Source organism: Ostrinia nubilalis, chromosome 28 (genome assembly GCF_963855985.1).
Source record: "Ostrinia nubilalis chromosome 28, ilOstNubi1.1, whole genome shotgun sequence".
Classification (NCBI taxonomy): domain Eukaryota; kingdom Metazoa; phylum Arthropoda; class Insecta; order Lepidoptera; family Crambidae; genus Ostrinia; species Ostrinia nubilalis.
Genome location: NC_087115.1, coordinates 1,697,451 through 1,711,352, shown reverse-complemented (window position 1 = coordinate 1,711,352; position 13,902 = coordinate 1,697,451). Strand labels below are relative to the sequence as shown.

General features: G+C 36.3%; 1 protein-coding gene and 1 long non-coding RNA gene across 2 annotated transcripts in view; one reads left to right on the top strand and one right to left on the bottom strand.

Annotated features, from left to right (window-relative positions):
- Positions 1-582: 582 nt before the first annotated feature.
- LOC135085429 (uncharacterized) lies at positions 583-4,501 on the bottom strand. Its single transcript, XR_010260110.1, has 2 exons — positions 4,327-4,501; positions 583-3,442 (listed from the first exon to the last, which is right to left on the bottom strand). It is a non-coding gene; the product is annotated as an uncharacterized LOC135085429 (long non-coding RNA).
- A 1,352-nt stretch (positions 4,502-5,853) lies between these two features.
- The window catches only part of LOC135085183 (endoribonuclease Dcr-1), a 77,299-nt gene continuing 69,250 nt past the window's right edge, over positions 5,854-13,902 (top strand). The window contains exons 1-7 of the mRNA XM_063979936.1: positions 5,854-6,063; positions 6,726-6,874; positions 7,362-7,518; positions 8,530-8,655; positions 10,179-10,507; positions 11,278-11,430; positions 13,566-13,684. Of these exons, the coding sequence (XP_063836006.1) occupies positions 6,726-6,874; positions 7,362-7,518; positions 8,530-8,655; positions 10,179-10,507; positions 11,278-11,430; positions 13,566-13,684 (1,033 nt within the window). The 5' untranslated portion in view covers positions 5,854-6,063. The remainder of the gene's footprint in view (positions 6,064-6,725; positions 6,875-7,361; positions 7,519-8,529; positions 8,656-10,178; positions 10,508-11,277; positions 11,431-13,565; positions 13,685-13,902) is intronic.

The window sequence follows — 13,902 nt, the reverse complement described above, 5'->3', positions numbered from 1 at the left end:
TTAATGTTCAATTTTAGTGTTATTGATGAAATAATTTGACCTGTAGGCACCATAAATAGGCAGGCAGTCAAGTTTTTGCGGCAAGCAGACTTAATAAAAAAAAACTACTTTAAAACTTTCAATGATTTTTAATGAAAAATAATAAAGTACAGAAATTACAACTAAATGTTCAGCGACTGAACGTACTAGCCTAAGTTGCTTCGAAGTGGGAAGCCTGAAATATAATGTCCCATACCATCACCGCTGCTCCTTTAAAAATAGAGCTGATTATCGGCCCGGTGGCGTGAGGTGTCTACCAGGAATTGCCGGATGTTGATTTGAATATTATCGTTTTTGCTGATCCAGCAGTTAAATTGTAATATATTATACCTATTCTGAACTAATATTTTAGGTATTGTAATAATGCTTGATGGCATGTTGGATGACATAACTTAGGTACCGTGATATATTTTTTGTTTTTAGGATGCCCAATAACCGTAACAACTACCTGTCTTACTACATGATAGTAAATATTCAAATTTTAATGTAAGTAGGTGGTGAAAACAACAAGTAATGAAAATTAATATTAAATAAACATTAAAATAATTTTACGATTATTTTATTAAGATAGGTATACAAAAGTATTATAATTATCTTATAGCTAATTAAAATACATTACATATTGCATTTGGCTGAAACGAACGAACGAACGAACGAACATATTGCATAAGAATCAAAAACACGTTAACATAATAATATTATAATAGTAGATAAGTTGTAGTTTCTGACATTCACATAATCAAAAAGTAGTTTTGTAAAAGAAAACAAACGCACACAATACAACTTGCTGTTTCTTACATAAAATGTTTTGTTTATACTTAATTAGGTATATCATTAAAATGTCAATTAATACACTTATCACTACTAAGTTGCACTCGTTTTATTATTATAATTCACGAATATAAGCTATTTGGGGGATAAACCTCAACTAAACAGATATTATATTATATTTCTTCTCTTTTAATAGATGATAGGTCCTAATAAATGTTTAAAATAATGTAACTCAAGCAAATAAGAATTTTTTTGTTTAAATGTTAATAAATGCTCAAATATTAAATTTCAGTTAGAGTTTCAGTCTTATTTAATGTCAGTACAAGATAGGGTTTGGGATTTTCATGAGCAGACACGTTTCAAGTTGCATCTGATTCTCTCTAAACCCTTTAGGCCCAGAATAGACGGTGAAACGCAACTGCAACGTAACTGCAACTGCTAGTTACTTTTGAGTTGCATCTAAGTTTCTGCCATAGCGTCCGTTGAGAGATCACACATGACGCGACCAGTTTGAAACTTTCAGTTTCATTCATCAGAATCATCACAAAGTTGCAGTTTCGTTGCAGTTGCGTTTCACCGTCTGTTCTGGGCCTTAGTATCATACTTATATCACAAAATTTTATATAAAAAGTAGGTTAAGTTAAATAATGTGTTACATAATTGTAAAACATTGTAAGATAAAAGTACTAAATGCATTGAATAAAATATGTAAAATAGAATAGTGAATCAGTTCCGTCGAAAATTAATAAGATCATAATATTATATTATTAAAATTTAAAATAATAAGATCAAAATTATAAGCCCTAAAAATTTAAAAAGGATAAACAAGTAAGTACAGCATAATCTATGCTGTTATTTTACCAACATTTGCAGTGACAAAAGTACCTAGGTACAATACTTAGTCAAGAATCCAATTAATTAAAACAATAGCTCACTAGAAGGAAGATATACGACAGAACGACAAAACTAAATTACTAGAATAATCAGCTACTTTTAAAACATTATTTTTATAAATTCATTAAGAAGATTATGAATAGTTTATAAATTAATGGTGTTTAAGTAGGTATTAGAAACAACCAAAATATTGATTATAATTAAATTAAATATCGCCTTGAACAAGTTCAGATAGCTTCTGTCTGACTTTGAGCGATACCAGCCGCTCCTTATTGCAATCTTCCATTAAAACTGTTGGCTCCAATACCGGCATCGGCGCTTGATTTCCGTCTGCTGTATCGTTTACACTCTCAGGATGCAAAATCAAACGTTTTTTGACGTTACTTTTTGCTTCACGCTCTTGTTTTTGAATACTCAATTTGTTCAATAGCTGCGGAAGAGCGACACGTTTCTCGTCGACATCGGGGCCTTTGGTATACACTCGTTTTTTATATTCTTCAGTTGGTATACGATTCTTAGCGTAATCCTTATTGTCTTTAGTGACAGTTTCAATGGGCATTTTCATCATTTTACCTGGGTCCACATTTGATTTGATCAAAGCGTTAACGTCAGACACAAAAGGTTTGGATTTAGTGTTTTCGTCTTCGTCCTCTATGCCGTTTTCTTTTAGGAGTTTTCGGTATGCTCTGGCCCTCATTTTAAGGTATTGAAATAAAGTGTTATAATGTCCATTCTTATCAGGGGTAAAAGTTGGTGCTGGATTACATGATTCTTCATTTGAGCATACTCCATTCCCACCATGGGAATGTGGTGGACAAGGGACTCTTGAGTTTTTAGAACTGTTATCATTATAATTTCTGGTCGGTGTCGTTTTCTTCCAAGACTCACTTTTGTTAAAATGACCGTTTCCAAAAGCTTCTACACGGGAATATGGAGGTTGTTTGAAATAATTTTCATTAAAATTTGTTGAAGGACCTTCATTTCGACGTGGGTTGTTTGGATAATATTTTAAATATTCTTGAGTTTTAGACGAATTCTGCTGCGATGAAAATGTACGTCGACTGTTTCTATTGTTTGATATTATCGGTGGACTCAACACTCTTACATCTTTAAAGTCTTCTTTATTTTTGCGATTTGCTAATTTGTTCTTTTCCACCGATCTATCCAAAAGAACTTCGTCAATCAACTCTTCTTGGTATGGTTCTTGTTTGTATTCTGTTTCGTTGTCATTTGCAGTAACTGTCGATTGCTGTTGATTAATTTTATCGAAATGGGCAAAATCAAAATCCAATGAGTTGACTTTAGCTCGAACTATTTCAGGATGATTAATTATTTCAAATTGTTTAGCCGTTGGAGAATAAGTTATTTTTTGAGAATGTTTGCCCGAATCAATCTTGTTCCCAGATTCTAGTTTACGTAAGAAATCTTCATAATCAACGTTTGTTTGTGTCGTACTTTTTTTGGAGACAAGTTCAGGGGAAACAAAAATATTTTGATATAAATCTATTATTGTAAAGCCTTCTTCTTCTTTTTCGATAAACCGGGACCCGTCCACTGGAGTTTCGAAATCGATCAGCAAGTTCTCACTCGAAGTACTTGAGGGGCTTGTAGGGACTTTTTTGGGTTCTAATATTTCGTACGCATTGAAGTTTTTTATTAAAGCTGGGGGAATACCGTTAATAACTTGACCTGTAGCTTCATTTAACACGGTGTCGCTCAGCTCTGACATTATGGGGATCTGAAATTAATAAAAATTAAGTAAATGACTTGTCACATAGTTACGCCTTAAAATATTATCTTCAGGGATCAATTTTGCGTTATTGAAACAAAACTTGCGCATCCAAGGGTCGGCGGTATTACCTACTTATCTACCTACTCATTCAATTAACTACCTAAGATAAATTCAAACAAAAACATATACCTATTGCAGTTGCAATAATACGTCTCTCATAATCTAACTGCAAATTTGAGTTAGTGATGCGTAAAATAAACCTAAAAAAATGACATCATTTTGCTTAATTCAAGTAGATTATAAGCATACCTAGTTAATGCTGATAAGGTATGCAGGAGCAATTAACCTGTTTATAATGTAACTAGTATTTAATAATATTAATAATTTAGTGTTTTTATTTATTTCCGCATTTATTAGGTAGGTATTTATGATAGTGAAACTTCAAGATGCCTAATTTTTGAGACCCAAACAAAACACAGCAAGCAAAGATGGCGGAAGAATTTTATTTTACATGATAATGTATTTTGATTTGGATTAGGTAGTACTTAGCTACTTATATCTACAACATTTTTATCTTATCGATTTTCACTTATGAGAATTGTTGTTGTACACTAAAAAAAATACACGCAGTAAGGGATACGCCTGAATACCATTTTGTATTTTCCCGCATTTCGTTTTCTTGAAAAAATACCATGACCAAACCTAGATTATTTTGGCATAGTGGGTACTTTTACACTATTATATTAATTAGGTTCTCTTGAACATAATAAGCGCAAACAAAATAATAGCTTAAAACAGTAATGACAAATGACTTTAGAAAAAAAGTTTCGTAGATAAGGAATGGAGATTATAGGACGCTTATAGCAAATTAAATCTGAACTAATACTTACACGTAAATTCTCCACTAAAATGCTAGCTTAACACATTTGATTACTTGCTTATTTATGTCAGAAAATCTTCTGAATTTGGTACTTAATGAGATATTATTCTTAAACAACGAGCTTGTACTACAAGCTTATCAATATCCCCGAAGGAATGATGCGTTTGTCAAAAGTGTTGATCGACTGTACAAAACAAAACGATGGGGATACCATCACAAAATTATTTTATTTACTTTAGCATCACAATTTTAATTACTTTTAATTTCTATGAATTTTATTATTTTTATTCTGATAAGCATGCTCAGTTATTTAATTTACTACCTATTACATCAACATACTAAAGTAATTGGTATATTCAATCATGTCATTGCTTTTTATATTCTGAGTTTAATACAATAACAACATTAAAGTTAAATTAAATAACACGGATTTGTAAAATAATTTATTAATAATTGAAAAATAAAATTCATAAAACTGATAATATTTTTTGTTTTAATTCTGTCGTTGAAAGTTACCTACATTTACTGTAGTTTTTGAATCGCGTTCTTATTCCAGCCCCCCTAGACAAAACGCACTTTTTGATCGAATCGAAAATCGAATCCGTCAAAACTCCATACAAAAAAGGGGCTTTTCGACCACTTATCGACTGGTTTGCGATTATAATTTGCACTTTGTCTAGACCCACTGACATTTTTACGACCAAGCGATTTTGTCAGTTGCTAGGTTTATTCCCGTACAGTCAGCTTCCTGCAAGTTTACTTTGGACTTTAAAGCGTAGACAGAAGTCACAAAACTGAAACACATCCTTTGGTCATTACAGTCACCATAATTAATTAAGTCTTTAGCTTGCCTATTTTGTCTCGGGGCTGTCCTGAAATTTATAAAAGAAACAGTACCGCAAAATTTGGTGGTTTTTAATATTAAGTATGAACTGGAAGAGATCCCCGAATAAAAAGTTTTGGTAAAAGTTACAGTTAATAGTATGTACAGGGCCAGCAGGGTAGAAAATTAAGAGTTTTGTTTTTGAGTTGAAAACCAGTCGAAATACTGCCGTCAATATTGAAAACTCACACGGCAAAATAATAATAATTTTATTAATTTAATATTTACGTTTCTTCGTAGCGAGGAATATAAATTCCGTTTATTTTCTTATTAATAAATCTATATCCATTACATAGCACTAACGATTATTCAATTGATAAATGGATTTTATGACATTTTACATCACTATTCGCGTTTTGTCGCATCACTTGATGACTTAAATGATGAAAAGTGAAAACTATTTTACTACATTTATGAGATAATTTTTTCACTAAAAATCAAAAATGTGTTTGTTAAATAATTTTCAAGCAATTTTTACTTTTCTACATGTCTTGGTTTGGTCTGAATTAGCTAAAATTGCAGAAAGTTTAATAATGCACATTTGTTATCTTTAAACAAAACGCTTTTAATGTCATTGAACTTTACATCGGAGCTTGCGATTTGCATTGCAATTGCAATAAATTTGTTTCGTTGTTTTAAAGTGAAAACACTAATTTCTCTTGCATAACCTTTTGATATAGTTTAATTGTTGTTTATCTTGTGCTTCATGCGACATTTCGTGTATATTAGCCTCTAAAATGAGGTCTAACTTAACTACTCTTGCATTACCATTTCCAAAGATTTGAGGCATAAATTGGAATTTGTGTTGTAAAATAATGCGTGGAATTCATCATTTGAGTCTTAAAACTTAAGAACTTAGACAAGGTGAGTATTGTAAATAAAGGCAAGATGGTAATAACCTATTTAATGTTTGTCGTACTAAAACATCAAGACAACAAAAACATTGCAAAAACAAATCGCCGGCAAACAAAGTAGATAATGCACGTTGTTGTCGTATTTCTGACCTCTTAATCACAACTGATATAGTTACTACTGTACTAAAAGTCAGGTTCAATGTAAACCATTTAATCTATTTGTATATGTAGAGAACAAAGTGTCTGGACAAACCTCAAGAGGATTTAACTATTTCATCAAAGATGTAACGGTTAAATATGTAATGTAATAAATAAATGTGAAACCTCCTCTTGACTTAATAGACAAATGGTTACTGAGTATTTTGTGTGGTAAATCTACTTCAATAAATACATAAATGTGACTTCTAACAAGGAAGACCATGGTTGTGGCATTACTGGGATGCAACAACGCTATGCTGAGTGGCATACCTTTTCAATAACGCAATGGGTTTACAATGCGTTTTTAACTTTCATGGTCACTAATTGTTATTACTGACGGGATTGCTACCATGACCACGGCGCTTGCAACAGTGCCGAAATATCGGCAACTCAAAATTAAGGTACATGGTAGCAATCCCGTCAGTAATAATAATTGCGTTTTTCAAAAATTCAACAAATACTCAATCCTTACAGATGATGGAGACATGCTGCTCCCGCTTCACGGCGGCGGAAGGCGGCGCGCGCCTTGCCGCGGCCGCCAGCGAGAAAAACATCATGGCGGTGGAGTACTCATCCTTCATCGCTACTCGACTGGTGCATGAAGACGCTTACAAGATCAGGGGGTAAGTTAGGCTCAATATCCAGGTCCATTAGTTTTTGCTGCAAGAGCATAACCCTTTGAACATCATTGCTGTGAAGTACTCATCCTTCATCGCCACTCGACTGGTGCATGAGGACGCTTATAAGATCCGAGGGTAAGTTTAATGCGTTGTTTTACCTAAGAATATAAAGTAATATTAACAACTTTCACTGTGGGACCAACTCTAAAATCACAAAAAAGTCAGCTGTATTATTACAAAAGTTCAATACAGGTTGACCAAAATGTATGAAACAACTTGCTTGAGCGAAATCAATAATCCTGTTTATTTGTATATTTTTAAGTACATATTTTGATTTAAATTACTTCTCTTACCATCTTAATAACGTTGTTAACATTTAAGTAGTTCATAGTATTCATGGTAATGCGATTGCATCAATATTCATACTGAAACCATTTTTTATTTCGTTTCACACACTCAGCGTTTAACGATCGCGTTAAAACAATTCCAGTCCGTTCTCCACCGGGCGACAGCGTTCGGTCTTCATCTGCCGCGCGTCGCGGGTGCCGTGCGTGGCTTACGAGCTTCAGATCATGACGGACTTGAAGATAGCTAAGGGCACCGATCCGGATGGCGTAGATTGGGCTGAGGAAATGGAAGAGAAAGAGGTAAAGTCTTGTTTGTTATAGCTTGACGATAGAAAATTGTTTATAAACAAAATATAGGTCCTACAGATGACAGCACATCAAGCTAAATAATATAGTTGGGTCTTGACTAGTTATAATTTAGTCTAGTTTGCAACAAAAATGTATAGTCTGATGATGTGCTGTCTCTATAGTGCACGAAAACTGAAAAATCAAAAGATATTCAAAAGTTCTGTCAGTACAATTTTAATAGACTTGTAGCTAAGAAGCCAACTTGTTTTGATAAGTCAGATTTATGGCGTGTATCATGAAACGAGATTCGCATATGAATTTTGAGTTTATAATTTTGAAATGTATGAAGTTTTGAGCCACTTGCATGAATATTTTTGATAGTATGAAGTTTACTTCGCCACTCGCTAACAAAGTCCCTTATTACGAAAATTTCTTACAGAAAAAGAGTACAACAGCTTTAGGATAGTCATATGTGGCAAATAAAGTCACATCTATTTGTTACTAGCGGCCGCCCGCGACTTCGTACGCGTGGATCCCGTTTTACCCCCTTCATCTATCTTACGCGGTTTAGATTTTTTCATACAAATGTTTTTTCCCGCTAACTCCCGTTCCCGTGGGAATTTTGCAATATCCTGTTGTAACTAAGCTTTAAGTTTACTAAGGTACCTGCATGCCAAATTTCAAGCGTCTAACTTAAGCGGTTTAGATTTTTCATACAAAAGGATTTTCCCGCTAATTCCCGTTCCCGTGGGAATTCCTAAGTATACTATAACCTGCCCAGGAGTATGAAGAATAATGGTACCAAGTTTCGTTAAAATCCGTCTAGTAGTTTTTGTTTCTATAAGGAACATACAGACAGACAGACAGACAGACAAAAATTTTACTGATTGCATTTTTGGCATCAGTATCGATCACTAATCACCCCCTGATAGTTATTTTGAAAATATATTTCATGTACAGAATTGACCTCTCTACAGATTTATTATAAGTATAGATTACACCTACAGTATATCTATTTTCCAGGTTCTGGTATGTACTTCAGAGGTGATGCGAAGGGTCCTGGAAGCTCAGACCGTCACCATGCCGCAGGTCAACGTGCTCATCGTAGACAGCTGCCATCTGGTATCCAGCGACGAGAGCCTGCAGTTTGTGAGTACTTACTAAGATTGGAATGGAAAGATACGGGCATAGTGCATAACTGAGTAGTGGACTTCCTAGTTCTAAAGCCCGGTCTGTGAGCACGTAGAATTTTGTCCAATGACCCCAAGCTACCCATCCTTATCGCTCGCGCGTAATTATATTGCTGTCGCGACTGTGCGACGGGCGCCCGCAGTGAGTGTGCGAGCGCGACAGCAACATAATTACGCTGCTCGCAGACCAAACTATATCTAGGAAGAACTAGCTAATAGAGATGGGTTATACTAGGTAAATTTGATACTAGGTGCACCTATTCCTAGTATTTATTAATACTCGATCCAAATACCTATTCCACCTAGTACGTAGTAATTAAGCATACTTGACGCGACTAGTGCGGACAAATCCACGTAATATGACTTTAAAATACAATTTTCTTTGAAAAGATACAACCGAAGTATGAATAATGCAATTTGAAATTGAATAATAATGTTTTTGCTGGCTGTTGATTGATTGATATCCTCCCTTCATACTTCATCAGGCTTAGGACTGTCAACTTAAAAGTTGGCGTATTTAAAAAATATCAATTTTATAAAAATATAAATGGTTTGACTACGTTTGTGTGCGTTTGCTTCGTCGCGCTCAAATTTGTTTGGTCAGACAGAGACGGAGTGAATCTCTACGTTCGCACATAAGCTTAGCGAGAAATACTCGCTGCGCGTAATACACGACTACGGATTACGCAATAATAACCTCTATTACTTTGATGGTAGGGTCGGAAATCGTGTAATTTATAAAATACTAGGTGGATCAAGTATTTAAAAAATTGGAATAGGTGCCGCTTAGTACTGTAAAATACCTATTGTCTGGATCTGTTCTAGTAAATACGTCTCTTCTCTACTAGCTAATCCTAATGATTAGCTACCCTAGGAACATACGCAGTTATTTACATACTATGCTTCATAACTGCGTATGTTCCTAGGGTACAGTCAGTGTCAAATAGTTCGTGACACCTAAAGTAGCCAAAAAGTTCGCAACACGTCTTTGTCGCAATTGAAATAAGGTTGCGTTATTTTTTGCGCTGACTGTAGTAATTGGAATCTTAGAATATATTTTTATTGTGTCTGTTTGTAATGCATAAATAACTGTTTTCTAAATATTAAAGACCTTGGAACGTTCTTTAGTCGGTAAGTTTGTGCCTTAATCGGCTGAACCAATTTTGACTACATTTTCACTGGCAAACTGTCAAAACATCTGAATTATTAAAGCCCGGTCCGTGAGCACGTAGAATTTTGTCCAATGACCCCTAGCTACCCATCCTTATCGCTCGCGCGTTATTATATTGCTGTCGCGACTGTGCGACGGGCGCCCGCAGTGAGTGTGCGAGCGCGACAGCAACATAATTACGCGCGAGCGATAAGGATGGGTAGCTTGGGGTCATTGGACAAAATTCTACGTGCTCACGAACCAGACTATAGATGATAGCACACTGCAAAATATCTTACGATATTTATTTATCTATCATTTTTCCGTTTCAGATAATGAAAATCTACAAAAACTGCCCTGAAAACACCCGACCACGAATACTAGCATTAACTTACCCCCTTTTCTCACCCCCCACCAAAGATGAACCCCCCCAAAATGATGACAAGGACTCCGAAAATGACACACCAACCGAAAATGACATCAAGTGTGTCGAAAATGTAGCGAAAAACGAAAATGAAAAAAATCCGTGTGAAGAGATTGGTGTGAATGAAAATTTGGACGAATTTGATACTTATGAGAAGTTGGAGTGGAAAATTGAGGAGTTGGAGAAAGAGTTGTGCTGCGAAATGGATCTGGCTGAAGATATTGATGGAGGGAAAAGGTAATGTGACATTATTTATTTACGCTCGTATTCACAAACGATGCTTGCTTAAGTGAAGCAGCAAATCGAACGCACAGCGTTGAATAGAGCTCTTATTGGTTCGTGTGTCACCCTGTCCACGCGCGCTGTGAGACCTCATAGTAATGTTTGTAAATACGGGCGTTAGTCTTAAAATTCAAGATTGGGTATTTGGCGCTATAGGTGAGTGCACTGAGTGCCTGAAGTAGGGGTGACATTAAATAAATAAATATCCTTAGACATTTTGCACTGCGCTTCTAGTCCCAAACTAAGCAAAGCTTGTACTATGGGTACTAGACAACGGATATAAACATACTTATATACTTTTTTTTGTAAATACATACTTATTATACATAGAAAACACCCAGTCCAATACAAACAAATATGTTCATGCACACAAATGTTTGTACTATGCGGGAATCGAACCCGCTACCTCCAGAATAGTAGTCCGTTTCGAACCACTACACCAAACGGCCGACATTGACATATTAATATTATGACGTGACAGAGCATACAAATCTGAAGCATATCATCTAAGACACTACACTACTCAGACAAAGGATATACGTTTTTGTCTGAGTAGTGTAGTGTCGAAGTTATGTCGATATTCAGTAGTGTCGGAGTAACGTAATGTCGAAGTAACGTTTGTCGGAGTAGAAATTTCCAGCCCTAAAGTTAAGCGCTAAACCTATAGATATAACTGCAGAAATGCCAGCCAAGAAGTATCAATATTTCTATTGCTTTTATTGCAGACTGGCAGCCAGCTTGTCAAAGCCCAAAGAACTGGTCATCGAGTACAGCGCCGGTCCTCCAGTATCCTTGGACCCGTCCACACCCTTCGCTGAACTAGACGCCTTCATGAGAGGCGCTGTGAATGACGCCATGGAATTCATCATGGAGCACCGGTAAGTAGTTAAAGTCCGGTCGCCGAGCAGACAGAATTTCGTCCAATGACCCCAAGCTACCCATCCTTATCGCTCGCGCGTAATTATATTGCTGTCGCGACTGTGCGACGGGCGCCCGCAGTGAGTGTGCGACTTTAGATCATCATCATCATCACCAAAGTTGTACACGATTGATGTTGTTTTGTGAGCATCGGTGAGTAAAAATGCGTAGTTCATCATCATAAGTATGGTAGATCATCATCATCATAGTTATCATCACCACAGTTGTAAGCGATTGATGTTATTTTGTGAGCTTCGGTGAGTCGATAGGATAAATTATCTAGTCTCATCATCATAATGATCATCATGTCATTCGTCTCATCATCATATCATCATCATCATCATAATGATCATCAGATAATTCGTCTCATCATCATATCATCATCATCATCATAATGATCATCAGGTCATTATCATCATCATCATCATAATGATCATCAGGTCATTATCATCATCATCATCATAATGATCATCAGGTCATTCGTCTCATCATCGCGTCATCATCATCATAATTATCATCATCATCATCATCATCATCAAGTATTTAGTGTCATCGTCATTATTACCTTCATCATCAGGTAATTTACCTCATCATTTTCGTCATCATCCGGATTACTTTCTTCGTATATCATCATCATCATCACACCCTTGTCAGCCAGCTTGTCAAAGCCCAAAGAACTGGTCATCGAGTACAGCGCCGGTCCTTCAGTATCCTTGGACCCGTCCACACCCTTCGCTGAACTAGACGCCTTCATGAGAGGCGCTGTGAATGACGCCATGGAATTCATCATGGAGCACCGGTGAGTAGTTAAAGTCCGGTCGCCGAGCAGACAGGATTTCGTCCAATGACCCCAAGCTACCCATCCTTATCGCTCGCGCGTATTATATTGCTGTCGCGACTGTGCGACGGGCGCCCGCAGTGAGTGTGCGACTTTAGATCATCATCATCTTCATCATCATCAATATCAGAGCCTGTGGCCAGCGTGGGAAGTGTAGGCCAAACGCTCCATTCGCCTTTACCATCGGCAACAGTGTTAACTATCCATTGCCTGTCATGTCGTCTCGTTCTATCGCAAAGAATCACCATTTGATGAGAGCGAGAGCGAAAACAGAAATGGATAGTAAACAGTGTGGCCGTGTGTAGGTACATTAAAAAAATCAAATCAAAAAAATCTAAATTAACTTAATTTTTTGTCTTTTTGACTTACAAATCGTCAAATGCTCTTAAGGAGCCTATACATGTGTCATTCTTTTTTTGCCCTACCAGCGCTTCGAGACAAACATTTGTAAATTGCTGAGAAGAAGCGCCGCAACAAACTCAGTCACCACTGTCTGCCGGTTTAAAAATATAAAAAAGTAGGAAGTTACAATACATTCAGAAGCAAGTTACTTACCACGCGTTCCCGTTGATAGAAGGTGGTCTTAAGACTCCCATCTAGCACGAGACCACGTGGCAGTTTTAAATAGGCTAGATGACAAAATTTCAATTATTTGTCCGTCAGACAGATTAGGCGGGGCACATAGCTCGAAGAGCTGATGGCCGCTGGGGCAGAAAAGTTCTTGAGTGGCGACCACGAGCTGAAAGACGTAGTGTGGGCAGGCCTCCCACTAGGTGGACCGACGATCTGGTGAAGGTCGCGGGAAGTACCTGGATGCAAGCGGCGCAGGACCGGTCTTTGTGGAAATCCTTGGGGGAGGCCTTTGTCCAGCAGTGGACGTCTTTCGGCTGAAACGACAGACAGATTAGAAAATATTATACTCATATTTTTTAATTTCTTTCATAATTAAATAATAACAGTGCTACATCGAGTTGAAATGGCGCGATACGTCACGCTTGAATAGATTTTTTACTCAAAGTGACGTCACGCGACATTTCAACTCAATATAATTTATGAAAAAAAATAAAAAATATGAGTCTAATATTTTCTAATTATCTGTCTGACAGACTAAATAGAGTTTCGATTTCATTACCCAGTCATCATCCCTATTGTATATTTCTTTAGTGCCGTGCTTTCTTTAGAGAGGGCCGTGCTCCTGCAGTGGAGGCTAAATGACCTGATGCTGATCAGTGTTTAAGAAAATATCTCTATTTCCAGATACGACCCAACTGAGATATACGGCGAGGATATGTACGAAGAGTTCAAGAACATTCCAGACCCCACCATAGAGCCCAAGTTTATATTCAAGCAGTTTCTGTACGTTTTGGATGAACTCGGTAAGTTACATACATTTAAAATCATTTTTGTTTATTTTTGAACCTTGGGAAGAGAAAAAGGTTGAAAATTGAGAATGTTACTAGGTATGCAAAATCACTTGAAACCTATGTTACAGTTAAGCTTTTACATTTACAAATACATTAGTTTTTATTTCATTCAAAAATACCCAGTAGTTATGATTTTATAGGCATTCAAAGTTCGCTTAAATATTGAGTCC